Source organism: Heterodontus francisci, chromosome 26, assembly GCF_036365525.1.
Source record: "Heterodontus francisci isolate sHetFra1 chromosome 26, sHetFra1.hap1, whole genome shotgun sequence".
Taxonomy (NCBI): domain Eukaryota; kingdom Metazoa; phylum Chordata; class Chondrichthyes; order Heterodontiformes; family Heterodontidae; genus Heterodontus; species Heterodontus francisci.
The window spans coordinates 12,173,062-12,191,061 of NC_090396.1; the positions used below are offsets into that span (position 1 = coordinate 12,173,062).

At 45.4% G+C, this 18,000-nt stretch overlaps 1 protein-coding gene across 6 annotated transcripts in view; it reads right to left on the minus strand.

The window, feature by feature from the left end:
• Positions 1-18,000, minus strand: part of llgl2 (LLGL scribble cell polarity complex component 2) — a 157,035-nt gene that overhangs the window by 84,508 nt on the left and 54,527 nt on the right. For all 6 annotated transcript variants that reach the window (XM_068057807.1, XM_068057806.1, XM_068057809.1 and 3 more), the window contains one exon: positions 8,691-8,788. In XM_068057807.1, the coding sequence (XP_067913908.1) occupies positions 8,691-8,788 (98 nt within the window). The remainder of the gene's footprint in view (positions 1-8,690; positions 8,789-18,000) is intronic.

Consider the following 18,000-nt stretch of genomic DNA (forward strand, 5'->3'; position numbering starts at 1 on the left):
TTCACTGGAGTTTAGAAGAATGAGAGGTGATCTCATTGAAACTTACAAGATTCTGAGGGGACTTGCCTTAGACAGAGTCTAGAATAGGGGTTGCACAGTCACAGGATAAGGGGTCAGCCATTTAGGACTGAGATGAGGAGGAATTTCTTCACTCAGAGGCTTGTGAATCTTTGGAATCTACCCCAGAGAGCTGTGGATGCTCAGTTGTTGAGTATGTTCAAGGATGAGATCGACAGACTTTTGGATTCTAAGGGAATCAAGGGATATAGGATCGGGTGGAAAGTGGAGTTAAGGTTGAAGATTGACCATGATGTTATTAAATGGCAGAGTAGACTCGAGGGGCTGTAGGGTGTAACCCTGTTCCTATTTTTTTTTTTATGTTCTTATGGCAAGGAATGGGAGTATTTTGTACATTACAGACTTGCTGCCTTGCAGGTGACTGAAGACAGGATCATTTATCAAACACAGCAGAATAAAACCACTAAATCAATATCCAAACATTGTACTTAGCAAATATAAAAAAAAGTTTCCAAAATGTAAACTGGTGCTGTGTGGATTAATAGAGAGCTACTTCACACATACTTTACACTGACTGATGGAAATACTACACACTGGAGAGTTACTGTATATAGCACACTGTAGTGAACCAGAAACCTATTTTACTGTTTTGGTGGTGGTGGCGGGTGTCACTTACTAAATACTACATTTACCTGAACCAGCCCAGTCCCACTCTGCTGTCTATTCTGGGGTCTCGGTTGCCACTTGCCCCTGCCTGGCTCTCTGTCCCACTCTGCACGTAGCCCTTGGAAAAATCAATCAGCAGCACTGAAGTGAAAGATCCCACTCCATGGAGCTGCAACAGATTCTGTAAATGGTTCACATGTTTTATCTGCAAAGCTATTGGAGGTGGGGCAAGAAATAAAGCACAAGTACTAAGACACTCCTCAGGACAGATCTCAGCTTACTCTTTGCAGTTTTATATGGTCTTGAAGGCTCCTTTGCTGCCCTCCCAGTGCTACAGTAGGGAGTCATCCACCTACCTACTATGTTGTGCAGAGATGCAAAACAAATTAAAAATCACATTTCAGGTGAATGGGGCAAAGTCAGTAAATCTTGGGAGAGCTGTTCAGTTACTAACCTGCCTGAGAATGACCCACCCACTTGTTCTTTTGCAGAGCTCAGGCAGCCATGTACATTAACCCTTGCACTACTGAACAGATAGATCACCATTGCTTTGAGGGACCAGTTCACATTGGCCTGTGGTAAAGTGTGCCTATACACTATTTTTAAAAAAAGTTAGAACTAACATCCAACTTTTTACCGTTCCCTTAAGGTATTAACACTTAGGGTACAGGCCTCCAGGCACAAAACTGCCCTCTGCTGCCTCCCACAAGGACTCACTCAAGGGTACACCAAGGCAAATCTGTATGTAACATTGACAAGAGCAAGAACGTATGAAGAGTAACAGAAATACTCAGCAGGTCTAGCAGCATTTATGGAGAGAGAAGCAGAGTTAATGTTTCAGGTCAGTGACCTTTCATCAGAACTAGCAAAGGTGATGAAAGGTCACTGACCTGAAACATTAACTCTGCTTCTTTCTCCACAGATGCTGCCAGCTGAGTATTTCCAGCACTTTGTTTTTATTTCATATTTCCAACATCCACAATAATTTGCCCTTATTATAACCTACGAGGAGTCTTGTTTTGGCTTTGATCCACCCAAAGTAGACTCTACAGAGTCATGGCGAGGAATACAAGTCACATTTATAGAGTCTTTAAATGTAGAAAATGGCTCTCGGCTCTTCAGAGGAATGAGGGAGCAAGTTCTGAGTTCTTCGGTAAAGGTTAGGAGAGGTGACTGAAAGCTTGGATTTCAAGAAGGATTTAAGAGGTATGGGATTTGTGGGAGTGAATCCCACAGGATGAGGCTGAGAAAGCTGATAGCACTGCCACCAGCAAGAAGGGGTGGGAAGCAATGTGACTTTGGGTCAGTAACATGATGAGACACAAGGTTGAAGGAGGCTGCAGAGATCACTTGAGACAGGGCAGTGAGTTGGAGGCGAGGGAGGAGGATTTTAAACTTGATCCGCTGGGGATGGGGTTAGAGAGATGGGAAGCCAGTGCAGGTCAGCAAGGATGGGAGCGATGGATGAACAGGGATTGGTGCAGGCAGGACACACGATAAAGCTGTGCAGGTGGAAGTAACTGTTCATGGTAACAGAAAGGTTATTGGATTAAGTATAGAGCCTGAGTGAGCAGCCAAGAAGGATATGGAGTCAATGACTCAAGTGCAGAGTTTTGTTGGAACCTCAAGAACAGAAGGAAATTCTGGCTCATCCACAACTAATCAAACAACTGCAAAAGCAGAGGTACTATGAGAGATGGGGAGCTGGGTGTCAGTAGCATATTGTATATATGCAAGTTGATCCCATGTCCATGGATGATGTCACTCAACAGCAGCTAGCAGATGAGAAACACAAGTAATGCAAGTGTGATGCTTTCCAGGGAGGCATAAAATCATTTCTGATGCACTGGCCACCTTGGGACATGCAGGAATCTCACAGGGAGAGTCTCAGAGTGTAGGATGACATGATATACCCGTGAGCCCAGCAGAGAGCTCGATGGGGCCAAGAAAGAATAATGCAGAGTGGCCAGTGACAGGAATCATTGGTGCCGTTGACCAGGATGGAGACCGGACTGACGTTGGACAGAGAGAAGGATTGGGCTGGGACGTATTCAACGAGAGACTAGGAGTTGGGGGCTTGGAATAGTGGAGAGCGCGAGAGCGCGATTTTGAGAGGGAGGGAGGAAGACAATGCTTAAACAAGGATTCATTTAGCATACTGCAATGGGGTCAATGTAATGCATTGGGAAGGGTCTCAGAGGAGCTGAAGATGGGTCCGATCGCAGAGATGAAGTTGGAAAGGGCCGGAGTACAGGAGGGGGTGGGAGAAGCTGAAGTGTGATGGAGGTTTGGGGCAAAGACTGATTAGATTAGAGATACAGCACTGAAACAGGCCCTTCGGCCCACCGAGTCTGTGCCGAACATCAACCACCCATTTATACTAATCCTACACTAATCCCATATTCCAACCAAACATCCCCACCTGTCCCTATATTTCCCTACCACCTACCTATACTAGTGACAATTTATAATGGCCAATTTTACCTATCAACCTGCAAGTCTTTTGGCTTGTGGGAGGAAACCGGAGCACCCGTAGAAAACCCACGCAGACACAGGGAGAACTTGCAAACTCCACACAGGCAGTACCCGGAATCGAACCCGGGTCCCTGGAGCTGTGAGGCTGCGGTGCTAACCACTGCGCCACTGTGCCGCCCTGAAAGAGGAGCCGCGAAGCAGACAGATGAGTCAAGAGGAGGGAAAAGTGACAGTCGAGCAGAGATTAGAGACAATCCTTGTGCAGCTCTCATCAGTTATCCACACATTACTCCTCCCTCCGGCACGAGGAGGCAACTGATGCCTCCAAGTGTTACATCACCTGAGATTATACAGGCCAGAAATTGAAGTTGGGTCCTTGTTGGTCTCCACAGCTCACTGCTGGTAGCTGTCTGTGTAAAGGGAGCATGTGCCATGGTCAGCAAGAATGGGAGTGACGGATGAGCAGAGATTGGTGCAGGCAAGACATGCGATGGGAGGTGATTCCTTTACTGTTGTAGTTTTGCAAAATCACAAAACTAGCAGGAAATTCCAACCAAGTTAAATGAAGACACTATACTAAACAGGCCCAGCGCTGGGCGGTGTGCAGTATAATATTGGCTATGGGATTGTGAAACAAATAACCGCAAGATTATTTAAAAACATCATAAGTCAAAAAAGCATCATACCCACTCATCCTTGGCATTGGGTCACCTTGAGCAGAGAGAGAAAATAATGGGTCATTACAGAGACAAGATTGCAGATTGACCAAATAGATTGACTAAATAGTTCAGGATATGTAACCTTTAGAAGAGATAGGAAAAATGGAAAAAGGAGGTGCTGCCCTGATAATAACTAATGGGATTTTAAAAAAAAACAACAAAGGATCTTTGCATGGAAAAATCAGGAAATTAAAGATAAACGTAGCAGGGGCAATACAATAATCATGGAGGCTTCAATCTTCATATAAACTGGTCAAATTTGCAGAAATAGGAGGAGTTCACGGAATATATTCAACGCAGTTTTTTTAAAAAAAAAGATTAATATTTCAAGGAATCAACAAGGGTACAGGCCAGGTGTCAGCAACCCCTTCTTTTTTTTTTAAAAAAAAGAGCATTTTAAAAGAAATTTGCTTAAAACACACACTGTTCAGAGTCACAAGACAAAAAAAGATTAAATTAGCAAAACATCAACTTTTTCCTTGGAAAAAATCAATAACAAACTTACATATAAAAATGAATGCTGTTTGTCTTTTTTTATAATCGACTTTGTTATAAATGAAATGCTTGTTGATTTTAAATGTGTCAGTAAAGAAGACGACTAAAGAGGTATTACTACAATTATATAGGGCCGTGGTGAGACCATACCTGGAGTACTGTGTACTGTTTTGGTCTCCTTACCAAAGGAAGGATATACTTGCCTTTGATTCCTGGGATGAGGGGATTGACTTATGAGATGTGATTTCCAAACCAAATACATGGCAAATTGCCAAGTGCCTCTGGCAGAAGGCATAATTTGCATACGTAATAAAATACATGTATTTTATTACATATCAATAGAACAATTAAAAATAGACCTAACTCTGAATTATTGCTTTTTGACTTTTTTGCACTTTGAATTTTCTTCCCATCTCAAGTATATGCATGTTCAGATTTAATGCATCAACTTGCATGAATTATACGTAAGTAGGTTCGAAAAGAAAATGTAAAAATGGTGAACCATATTAATTTAATGGAAAAACGGCACCTTTTCACTTTGAATAAAAAAGTAATAAGAAATTTATATACTAGAATGAAAGAATGCATTTCGTCTGTTTTTATAACAGATCTTCTAATATTGGATTTCTTCTTAATTATAATTTTATCAGTAAAGTCATCTTTAAAACAAACTTTAACTTAAGAACCAAAGGCATTACCTATAACAATGGTGTAACTATACCACTTGGACAGGTTTATATAGAGCACACTGATGTTTCTCATTAAATTAATTATTTGAAACTATAAAGTGCAGCATAACCATTAGCCTTTAATCTCTACAGTACTTTTCTTGACTTTTTTTTGGCGAGAGGACCAATAAATGGAAAAGCGTATTACCAACAGCAGTCATCCGAAACAAAAAAAAAGACAAAAGAACAAAGCAAAGTAGATAATTAAAATGACAGGTGACTGAAAGCACGGGGTTACTTTTGTGGACTGGACTGAGGCATTCTGCAAAGCGGACACCCAATCTGCATTTGGTTTCCCCACCGTCGAGGGTCCAGTCAACCACGGTGGAAGGGATCTTTGGCTGAGGAAATAGGAAGACACATCAGGAGCACCAGTATGGAAGATTGCATTATCTGAACTGATGCAATGGAGATAGAGAAAGGAATATAGAGTCCTTATAGGAAATGGGGTTTGAGGAAGTGTAGTCGAGGTAGCTGTGGGAGTCAGCGGGTGGATATTAGTCACCAACCTATCCCCAGGAATGAATGTCGAGAAGTTGAGGAAGGGAAGGGAAGAGTCAGAGATGGACCAAGTGAAGGTGAGAGAAGGGTAGAAATTGGAAGCTAAGTTGATGAAATTTTCCAGTTCAGGGCGAGAGCAGGAAACAGCACCAATACGGTCATCAATGTACTAGAAAAAAAAAGAGGCGAGGGAGGTTCCCCCCCACCCAGCCAGAGTAGGACTGGAACAATGCATGTTTTATATATCCAACAAAGAGACAGACATAGCTGGGACCCATGCAGGTTCCCACAGCAACACCTTTTATTGGAGGAAGTGAGTGGAATTAAAAGGAGAAATTTAGTTTTAGTTTAGTTTTAGTTTAGAGATACAGCACTGAAACAGGCCCTTCAGCCCACCGAGTCTGTGCCGACCATCAACCACCCATTTATACTAACCCTACAGTAATCCCATATTCCTACCACATCCCCACATGTCCCTATATTTCCCTACCACCTACCTCTACTAGTGGCAATTTATAATGGCCAATTTACCTATCAACCTGCAAGTCTTTTGGCTTGTGGGAGGAAACCGGAGCACCCGGAGGAAACCCACGCAGACACAGGGAGAACTTGCAAACTCCACACAGGCAGTACCCAGAATTGAACCGGGGTCACTGGAGCTGTGAGGCTGCAGTGCTAACCACTGCGCCACTGTGCCGTCCTGTTCAATGCGAGTTCAGCAAGGTGGAGGGTGGTGGCAGATGGGCACTATTTGGGCCTCTGTTCAAGGAGGAAGCGGAGAGCCCTCAGACTGTCCTGGTGAACAGGAGACTGTTAGGGCCAGAAACCGTTTAAGCAGTGGAAGATTCGGGGATGTAGGAGGCAAGAGACTGGACAAGAGGAGAGAAAAAAAATTAAGAAACAAATCAGTTCAGTGAGGCAGGAACAGGCTGAAATAATAGGTCTACCAGGGCAGTACTGTTTGTGGATTTTGGGAAGAAGGTAGAAGCAGGCTCTTCAGGACTGCAGAACTATAAGGTTGAACACAGTGAAGAGAAGTTCACCAGAGGAAATGAGGTCAGGAACAGTCTGGAAAATAATGGCTTGATGTTCAGTGGTGGGGTCATGGTCCAGGGTGAGGTAGAGGTGGTGTCAGAGAGCAGGCATTCAGCCACTAGGTAGAAGTCCAAACACCAGACAACAGAACCACCTTCGTCAGCAGGTTTCATGACAATATCAGGGTTGGACTCGAGACAATGGAGTGTTGCACGTTCCCTTCCATTTTGCTCTCCCCGCATAGCCCCCACCCCACCTTTGTACTTGCTTTAAACCTGTTACACCGCTAGCGTTTTCCAGTTCTGATGAAAGGTCATCGATCTGATAACATTAACTCTTTTTCCTTTCTCCACAGATGCTGCTTAACCTCAGTATTACCAGCATTTTCTGTTTTTATGGCTGGTTATACCTTGCACTTTGAAAAGAGTCAACTATAACTGTTATAAATTAAAAATGAATACAAAAAAAAAAGACTCGACTGTGTCCCCTGCCTCGTTCCCTTCACTGTGTGCCACCAGTCCTTACTGATATTTTTGGAGAGTCATTAAGAGGCAGCCTCTTCCCATCTGCCACATTGTCAACTGCTGCTATTGACACCCAGCAACAGCAGAGTTGCTCTCCTTTATACAGATAGTGTATTCAGCTGCAGACCATCAGTCTATGGCCCAGTTCCTGGGATCCACGTGGGCAAACTTCAGTGAAAACTTCTAGGGAAAGTGGGCTTTATGCAACAAAGAACCAAGACAAATTGTGCTTAAATGCAGCAGGAAAATGCAGAGCAGAAAAAGCTGCAACTCATGTACACGGCCCTGGACCAGTGTCAAGTTAAACGTCCCCTGCCACTGTTTTCAAATATTTTCAATAGCATATTGACAGATCTAAAAAGGTTCAAGGTATTAGAAAGAAGTCATTTGTTGTACAGCTCCTGCCGTATGTGGGGTTAAACAGCATCATCATGCGTGAAGAAAAAAGAAACTGGAACCTCAGGCAGTTGAGGAGCTTGAAGCGGTCACCCAGTGCAAAGCACTCCCGCTGTCAACAACCCAATCAGACTCAGATTTTTGCAGCACAGGAGTAGGGCAATTCAGCTCATCATGCCCATGATGAAAGCTCTCCTCTTAATCCCATTTCTCCTCGCTTTTCCCTAAACCTATCAAACTTTTTCTTGTTCGAAATATGTAGCCTCTTGCCTTTCAGAAACTATTCAGGTTTCTGTTTTCCCCCCACCCTTTCTGGTCAGGAATTCCATTTGCTAACAAACTTCTCCATTTAAAAAAAAATCTCCGAATCTCTTCCTCCAATATACGTTGTCCAGGATCGAATTTCTCCAGAACGTGAACCAATTGTTAGAGGCAGCACACAGTTCACACTCTAACAGGTCAGATTGGGATAAACAACAGAGAGCGGTGAGTGTAGGTAGTGAGGCTTCACTTCAGCACTGCTCCCACAGCACCAGCACACGCTTGAAGTCCATGTGTTTTTTCTTGCTGATTTCAGTCAAAGAACAAAACGACTATGCATCTAATTCCCTGCAACACAGAAGACTCAGTTCAAGTTCTTCTGCGCTTTGAATTCTGTTTTCTTTTAAATTTTAGAAATGTTTTGCTGCTGTTCTGCACTGTACCTAGTGCAGCTCTGAGTACAAGAGCAGCATGAAGATTGAAAGCGAACATCACAAGTAGCTTTAATATTGTTAGGGTTCTGAGAAAGCAATGTTCAAGTGGGAACCCGTGGCCTCTGAGCCTTGCTCTCCCTGGTTACATTTAGCAGTACTTATCAGGGTCTAGAGCCTGCAGTGGCAAGCCCTCCTTCACATCATTAGCAATGGGAGCACTGAGCCTGGTGACAGACCATAATCAAGGGAGAAATTCACTGAAGCACTTGGAGTTGAAGGCTCAGCAGCTCTTCTCACATTCCAATTGAGCAGACAGAACCTCCAACTACATCACCCCCGCACCCACCCCCCCCCCCACAGCAAGCAGCCTTTACCTGCACTTATTAGGTCAATGAAATTCAAAAGCACCTGGTTTTCAATCATGTGAAAAAAAGATACATCTTGAAGGCCCCCGATCGGCTTCCAATGGCCATGAGCTGAAGAGTCGAACTGTAAGCCAGTGCACTGGGCTGGTGCGGAAACCCATGTTCTACTGTCTGTTGGAGTGAAAGGAAAAGTATTTTGTGATTACTTACACAGCCAGGACAGAAAAATTAAATTCATAAATCTGGAATAAAAAGCTACTTTCAGTAATGATGATCAAGAAACTACCAGATCATAAAAACCCATCTCGTTCTCCAATATCCTTCAGGGAAGGAAATCTACTGGCCTTACCTGGTCTGGGCTTACATGCGACTCCAGAGCTCTTAACTGCCCTCTGAAATGGCTGAGCAAGCTAACCAGTTATATCAAAACTGGTACAGAAAATTCAAAGAATAAAACCAAACAGACCACCTGGCATCGACCTAGGCACTGGAAACGACAAATGCACACCCTGCAAATATATATATTTTAATTCTTTCATGGGATGTGGGTGCCACTGGCAACATCTGTTGCCAATCCCTAACTGCCCTCAACAGCCGAGTGGCTTTCTAGGCCCTTTCAGAGGGCAGTTCAGAGTCAACCACATTGCTGTGGATCTGGAGTCAAATGTCGGCCAGACCAGATAAGGTCAGATTTCCTTCCCTAAAGAACAGTAGTGATCCAGATGGGGTTTTACTACAATTGATGATAGCAATGGTGCCATGAAACAGAGACCAGCTCTAAATTCCACATTTTTATCATTTAAATTTTTATCAATTGAATTTAAATTCCACCAGCTGCAGTGGTGGAATTTGAACCTGTGCCCCCGGGGCATTAGCCTGGGCCTCTGGATTACTAGTTCAGGGCCAATATCACAATGCCACCATCTCCTCACAAGTCCTCCTCACAAACACCTGGGGGCTCGTGCCAACATTGACAGCTGTGTCACAGACGAGTCAAGCAACAGCCTGACAGTCAAGCTCACCGAATCATACCTTACCGGCAATGTCCTCGACTCCTCCATCACCATCCTAAGGTATGCCCTGTCCCACCAGCAGGACAAACCCACCACAACTGGAAGCAGTGATATACAGTCGAGAAGGAGTGGCCCTGGGAGTCAACATTGACTCCGGACCCATGATGTAAAGGCCTGCTACCCGACATGCGTCTGGTTCGGGTCGGGTTGCACTTCTGGGTCCGACATTCAGGCTCGGGTCGAACACACTATCACAGGCAAGTGGCTCCACTGTTAAATTGAATTTTTGGACTAGAAAGGTTGTTTTGTTATAGTTATTTTAAGCTTGTGCAGATCAGCAACAAAGTGAAAAATGGAAGATAAGTTAACTGATGGTCAGGTCAGGTCGGGTTTTTCTTTTGCAGACCCGAGCAGGCCTTTACCATGATGTCTCAAGGCATGAGGTTAAACACTGGCAAGGAAAGCTCCTGCTGATTGCCACTTTCTGCCTTCCCTCAGCTGTTAAATCATGGCTCCTACATGCTGAACACTACATGAAGGAAACACAGGGTAGCAAGGACACAAAATATACTCTGGGTGTGGGTCTTGGTTAGCACCACTACTGAGCAAGGTGGCAGAGTCTTGAGGACATATCTGCCAGGCTGGACCTGCAGCATGTGGTGAGAGAACCAACAAGACAGACAGAAAAACCTACTTAACCCCACCCTCTACCTGTCGCAGATGCATCTGGTCCATTACGGTACTGGTAGGAGCCTTGTGGAGACAAAGTCCCGTCTTCACACAGAGGACACCTTGCATCGTGTTGTGTGGCACTACCACCGTGTTACATGGGACAGATTCGGAACAGATCCGGCAGCTCAAAACTGGGCTATCAAAAGCAGCAGAATTTTATTCAATCACAATCTAAAACCTCATGGTCTGGCATATCCCTCACTTTGCCATTACCCTCAAGCAAGTGGATCAACCTGGTTCAAGGAAGAGTGCAGGAAAGCATGCCAGGAGCAGCACCAAGTGTACCCAAGAATCAAGTGTCAAGCTGGTGAAGCTACAACACAGGACTAAATGCATGCTAAAAAGCAGAAGCAGCATGCTACAGACACAGCTAAGCAATTCCACAACCAATGGATCAGATCAAAGCTCTAAAGTCCCGTCACATCCAGTTGTGAATGGTGGTGGACAATTAAACACTAACTGGAGGACAAGGCTCCATAAACATCCACATACTTAATGATGGAGGAAGCCCAGTATATCAAAGCAACAGGCAAGGCTGAAGCATTTGCAACCACCACCAGCGAGAAGTGCCAAGTGGATCAAACAACTTCGTCTTCTCTTGAGGTCACCACCATCATGGATGCCAGTCTTCAACCAATTCGATTAATTCCACGTGACATCAAGAAATGGCTGAAGGCACTGGATACTGCAAAGGCTATGGGCCATGCTAACATCCTGGCAGTGGTTCTGAAGATTTGTGCTCCCAAACTAGCCTCGCCTTTAGCCAAGTTGTTCCAGTACAGCTACAACACAGGCATCTACCTGCCCATGTGGAAAATTTTCCCAGGTCCCACAAAAAACAGGACAAATTCAATCCGGCCAATTACCGCCCCATCAGTCTACTCTCAATCTTCAGCAAAGTGATAGGAGTGTTGGTGACACTTTCCATCAATCGGCACTTACTCAGCAATAATTTGCTCACCGGTGCTCAGCTTGGCACCACCAGGACCTCTCAGTTCCAGACCTCATTACAGCCTTGATCCAAACAGTCAAAGGAGCTGAATTTCAAAGCTGAGGTGAGAGTGACTGCCCTCGACATCAAGGCAACATTGGACTGAGTGTGGAAGCAAGGAGCCCGAGCAAAATAAAGGAGATGGAATCGGGGGGAAACTCTCCACTGGTTGGAGTCATACCTAACACAAAAGGAAGATGGTTTTACTTGTTGGAGACCAACCAGCTCAGCCCCAGGACATCAGGACAGGGGTTCCTCAGGGTAGCTTCCTGGACACAACCATATTCAGCTGCTTCATCAGTCACCTTCCCTCCAACATGCTTGTTGATGATTGCACATAGTTCAGTACCAGTCACAACTCCACAGATATTCGAGTAGCCCATGTCCACATGCAGCAAGACCTGGACAATGTCCATGCTTGGGCTGATAAATGGCAAGTAACATTCACGCCACACAAGTGCCGGGAAATGACTAATCACCAACGAGAAAATCTAACAGTCTCCCTTTGACATTCAACAATATTACCATCGCTGAATACCCACCAACCTCCTGGGAGTTACCATTGGCCAGAAACTGAACTGGACTAGCCATATAAATACTGTGCTACAAGAACAGGTCAGAGGCTGGGAATTCTACAGCGAGTAACTCACCTGACTCTCTAAAGCCTGTCTACCATCTACAGGGCACAAGTCACCAGTGTGATGGAATACTCTCCACTTGTCTGGATGAGTGCAGCTCCAACAACACTCAAGATGCTCGACATTATCCAGGACAAACCAGCCCGCTTGAACTGCACCCCATTCACCACCGTAAACATTCACTCCCTCCACCACCAGCACACAGATGAACATATAAATTAGAAGCAGGAGTAGACCAATAGATCCTGCTCCGCCATTCAATAAGATCATGGCTGATCTGATTGTAAACTCAACTCCACATTCCCGCCTACCCGATAACCTTTCACCCCTTGCTCATCAAGGATCTATCTATGCATTCTTAAAAATATTCAAAGACGCTGGTTCCACTGCCTTTTGAGAAAGAGTTCCAAAGACTCATGGCCCTCAGAGAAAAAACATTTCTCATGTCTTAAATGGGCGACCCCTTATTTTTAAACGGTGACCCCTAGTTCTAGATTCTCCCACAAGAGGAAACATCTTTTCCACATCCATCCTGTCAAGACCCCTCGGAATCTTTTATGTTTCAATCAAGTTGCCTCTTACTCTTCTAAACTCCAGCGCATACAAGCCTAGCCTGTCCAACCTTTCCTCATAAGACAGCCCGCTCATTCCAGTTATTCGTCTAGTGGGCGGCACAGTGGCGCAGTGGTTAGCACCACAGCCTCACAGCTCCAGCGACCTGGGTTCGGATCTGGGTACTGCCTGTGCGGAGTTTGCAAGTTCTCCCTGTGTCTGCGTGGGTTTCTGCCGGGCGCTCCGGTTTCCTCCCACAGTCAAAGACTTGCAGGTTGATAGGTAAATTGGCCATTGTAAATTGCCCCTAGTGTAGGTAGGTGGTAGGAGAATGGTGGGAATGTGGTAGGAAATATGGGATTAATGTAGGATTAGTATAAATGGGTGGTTGTTGGTCGGCACAGACTTGGTGGGCTGAAGGGCCTGTTTCAGTGCTGTATCTCTCTATGACTCACTATGACTCTAGTAAACCTTATATGAACTGCTTCCAACGCATTTACATCCTTCCTTAAATAAGACGACCAATACTGTACATAGTATCCCACATGCGGTCTCACCAATGTCCAGTATAACTGTAGCATAACCTTCCTACTTCTGTATTCAATTCCCCTCGCAATAAACAACATTTTACTAGCTTTCCTAATTACTTGCTGAACCTGCAAACGACCCTTTTGCGATTCATGCTCTCGGACACCCAGATTCCTCTGCATCTCAGAGCTCTGCAATCTCTCACCATTTAATTAATATGCTTCTTTTTATTTTTCCTGCCAAAAATGGACAATTTCACATCTTCCCACATTATACTCCATTTGGTAGGTCTTTGCCCACTCACTTAACCTATCTATATCCCTTTGTAACCTCATGTCCTCTTCACAACTTAATATGATTGAATTACGTAGGAAAGTATGTTCGCTGCTACAGAGGGTCACTTTCACTACAGAGGTCATGAATTAATCCTATCTCATTGCACAATACCAGGTCTAGTAGACTGCTCTCCGGTTGGCTCTAGAACGTGCTGTTTTAAGAAACTAGCCCGAAAACATTCTATGAACTCCTCATCTAGGCTACCTTTGCCCATCTGATTTTTCCAGACTATAAGTAGATTAAAATCCCCCATGGTTATTGCCGTTCCTTTCCAACAAGCTCCCATTATTTCTTTAGTAAAAGCAAAATACTGCAGATGCTGGAAATCTGAAATAAAAATAAGAAATGCTGAAAATACTCAGCAGGTCTGGCAGCATCAGTGGAGCGAGAAGCAGACTTAACGTTTCAGGTCAGTGACCCTTCTTCAGAACTGACAAATCTTAGAAATGTAAAAGATTTTAAGCAAGTAAAGCGGAGGTGGGGCAAGAGATAACAAAAGTGGTGTTGATAGGACAAGGTCACAGAGAATCCTCTGACAAGCTAGTGGTGAGCTGCCTGCCTTCATGTGGAATAGATACACTTACACTGCTGTTGGGAAGGGAGTTCTAGGATTTTGGCTCAGCAATAGTGAAGGAACAGCAATATAGTTCCAAGTCAGGATGGTGTGTGGCTTGGAGGGGAACTTGCAGGTGGTGGTGTTCCCATGCATCTGCTGCCCTTGTCCTTCTGGGTGGTAGAGGTCATGAGAGGTGCTGTCGAAGCAGCCTTGGTGTGTTGCTGCAGTGCATCTTGTAGATGGTACACACTTGCCACTGTGCGTCGGTGGTGGAGGGAGTGAACGTTTGTAGATGGTAGCCAATCAAGCGGGCTGCTTTGTCCTGGATGGTGTCGAGCTTCTTGAGTGTTGTTGGAGCTGCACCCATCCAGGTAAGTGGAGAGTATTCCATCACACTCCTAACTTGTGCCTTGTAAATGGCGGACAGACTTTGGGGAGTCAGGTGGTGAGTTACTCGACGCAGGATTCCTAGCCTCTGGCCTGCTCTTGTAGCCACGATATTTATAGGGCTACTCCAGTTCCATTTCCGGTCAATGGTAACCCCGAGGATGTTGATAGTGCGGGATTCAGTGATCGTAGTAACATTGAATATCAAGGAAAGACTGTTAGATTCTCTCTTGTTGGAAATGGTCATTGCTTGGCACTTGCGTGGCGCAAATGTTACTCGCCATTCGTCAGCCCAAGACTGGATGTTGTCCAGGTCTTGTGGCATTTCTACACGAACTGCTTCAGTATCTGAGGAGTCGCAAATGGTATTGAACATTGTGTAATCATCAGCGAACATCTCCACCTCTGACCTTATGACTGAAGGAAGCTCATTGATGAAGCAGCTGAGATGGTTGGGCCTAGGATACTAACCTGAGGAAGTCCTGCAGTGATGTCCTGGAACGGAGATGATTAACCAACAACTACTTTGTGCTATGTACAACTCCAACCAACGGAGAGTTTTCCTCCTGATTCCCATTGACTCCAGTTATGCTCGAGTTCCTTGATGCCATACTTGGTCAAATGCTGCCTTGATAACATGGGCAATCTCTCACCTCATGTCGAGTTCAGCTCTTTTGCCCATGTTTGAACCAAGGCTGTAATGAGATCAGGAGCTGAGTGGCCCTGGTGGAACCCAAACTGAGTGTCAGTGAGCAGGTTATTGCTAAGCAAGTGCCGCTTAAGAGCACTATTGATGACACCTTCCATCATTTTACTGATGATTGAGAGTAGACTGATGGGGCTGTAATTGGCCAGATTAAACTTGTCCTGCTTTTTGTGTACAGGACATACCTGGGCAATTTTCCACATTGCCGGGCAGATGCCAGTGTTGTAGCTGTACTGGAACAGCTTGTCTAGGGGTGTGGCAAGTCCTGGAGCACAGGTCTTCAGTACTATTGCCGGAATGTTGTCAAGGCCCACAGCCTTTACAGTATCCAGTGCCTTCAGCCATTTCTTGATATCACGTGGATGAATCGCATTGGCTGAAATCCCCAGCATCACAGATGCCAGACATCAGGAGGAGGCCGAAATGGGATCAACAACTCGGCACTTCTGGCTGAATATTGTTGCAAATGCTTCAGCCTTACCTTTTGCACTGATGTGCTGGGCTGCCCCATCATTGAGGATGGGGATATTTGTGGAGCCACCTCCTCCAGTTAGTTGTTTAATTGTCCACCACCATTCACGGCTGGATGCGGCAGGGCTGCAGAGCTTAGATCTGATCCGTTGGTTATGGCTTTGCTTAGCTCTGTCTATCACATGCTGCTTCCGCTGTATGGCATGCAGGTTGTCCTGGGTTGTAGATTCACAAGGGTGACACCTCATTTTGAGGTATGCCTGGTGCTGCTCCTGGCATGCCCTCCTGCACTCTTCATTGAACCAGGGTTGGTCTCCTGGCTTGATGGTAACGGTAGAGTGGAGGACATGCTGTGCCATGAGGTTACAGATTGTGGTGGAGTACAATTCTGCTGCTGCTGATGGTCCACAGCGCCTTATGGATGCCCAGTTTTACATTATGATCTGTTCGAAATCTATCCCATTCAGCACGGTGGTAATGCCACACAACACTATGGAGGGCATCCTCAGGGCGGCACAGTGGCGCAGTGGTTAGCACTGCAGCCTCACAGCTCCAGGGACCCGGGTTCGATTCTGGGCACTGCCTGTGTGGAGTTTGCAAGTTCTCCCTGTGTCTGCGTGGGTTTTCTCCGGGTGCTCCGGTTTCCTCCCACAAGCCAAAAGACTTGCAGGTTGGTAGGTAAATTGGCCATTATAAATTGTCACTAGTGTAGGTAGGTGGTAGGGAAATATAGGGACAGATGGGGATGTTTGGTAGGAATGTAGGATTAGTATAAATGGGTGGTTGATGTTCGGCACAGACTCGGTGGGCCGAAGGGCCTGTTTCAGTGCTGTATCTCTAATCTAATCTAATGTGAAGACAGAACGTTGTCTTCACAAGGTCTGTGCGGTGGTCACTCCTACCAATACTGTCATGGACAGATGCATCTGCTGCAGGCAGACTGGCGAGGATGAGGTCAAGTACATTTTTCCCTCACCACCTGCCACAGACCCAGTCGAGCAGCTATGGCCTTGAGTACTCGGCCAGCTCTGTTAGTAGTGACGTCCCCACCCAGAGTATATTCTGCGCCCTTGCCACCCTCAGTGCTTCCTCCAAGTGCTATTCAAAATGGAGGAGTACTGATTCATCAGCTGAGGGGGTGCAGTAGGTGGTTATCAGCTGGAGTTTTCCTTGTACACAAAACATTAACAGAGCACGATACAACAGTTCAAGAAATTCTTTCCTAACCTCCCATTTTTAATTAAGTTCTCAGTTTGGTTCAGTGACAAATCACTTTGCTTGGACTCATGTCATTGATTCAAATTCCACCCTAGTATCTGAACACACCATCTTAACTCTTAGTGCAGCACTAAGTACACTCATTCAGGACAGAACTGATCAGAGGTGCAGCCTTCGACTGCAATGTTAAACCTAAAGGATTCAACAGCATTATCTGAAGAGAGTGGAGTGCTCTTGGTGTGCTGGTCAACATTCATCTCTCATCCAGCACCAAAACAGATAATCTGGTCATTCATCCCATTGCTGTTTGCGAGACTTTGCTGTCCACAAATAGGCTGCTGCATTGCCTACATAACAGCAATAACAGTTCAAAACAATTCACTGACAATAAAGGCACTATATAAATTTACATTTTCCTTCTTTTGCCCCAAACCAAACTGAAGTATGTCATGGAACACAGAACATTGTACAAAAAGTGGGGTGTTGAAGTTGGCGGAGTCTTGCACCAATGGGCCAACCGTTAGAGTTATAGAAACTAGGAGGCCTCACTACCAGTTCCAGTTGTGTGCACAATTAGAGCACAGGTCCAGGTCTCACCAACATTAGGCAGGAGGAAGAGGGAACAGTTCGATTGTTATCCAATGACACCTACCAGAATGTGCCCACAGGACAACAGAATTGGGCTTAGCTTAACCTGGGTGTTCTCGTAAACCAATCATTGAAGGGAAGCATGCAGGTGCAACAAGCGGTTAAAAAAGGCAAATGGTATTATGGCCTTCAAAGCGAGAAGATTAGAGTACAGGAACAGGGATGTCTTGCTGCAATTATACAGGGCCTTGGTGAGGCCACACATGGAATATCGTGCGCAATTTTGGTCTCCTTATCTGAAGAAGGATGTTCTTGCTCTAGGAGTGTAGTGAAGGTTTACCAGACTGATTCCTGGGATGGCGGGACTGACGTATGGAGGAGAGATCGAGTCTCTTAGGATTATATCAGGATTAGGGCGGCACAGTGGCGCAGTGGTTAGCAACGCAGCCTCACAGCTCCAGCGACCTGGGTTCGGTTCTGGGTATGCTTGTGTGGAGTTTGCACGTTCTCCCTGTGACCGCGTGGGTTTCCGCCAGGTGCTCCAGTTTCCTCCCACAGCCAAAGACTTGCACGTTGATAGGTAAATTGGCCATTGTAAATTGCCCCTAGTGTAGGTAGGTGGTAGGAGAATTGAAGGAAGGTGGGGATGTGGTAGGGAATATGGGAT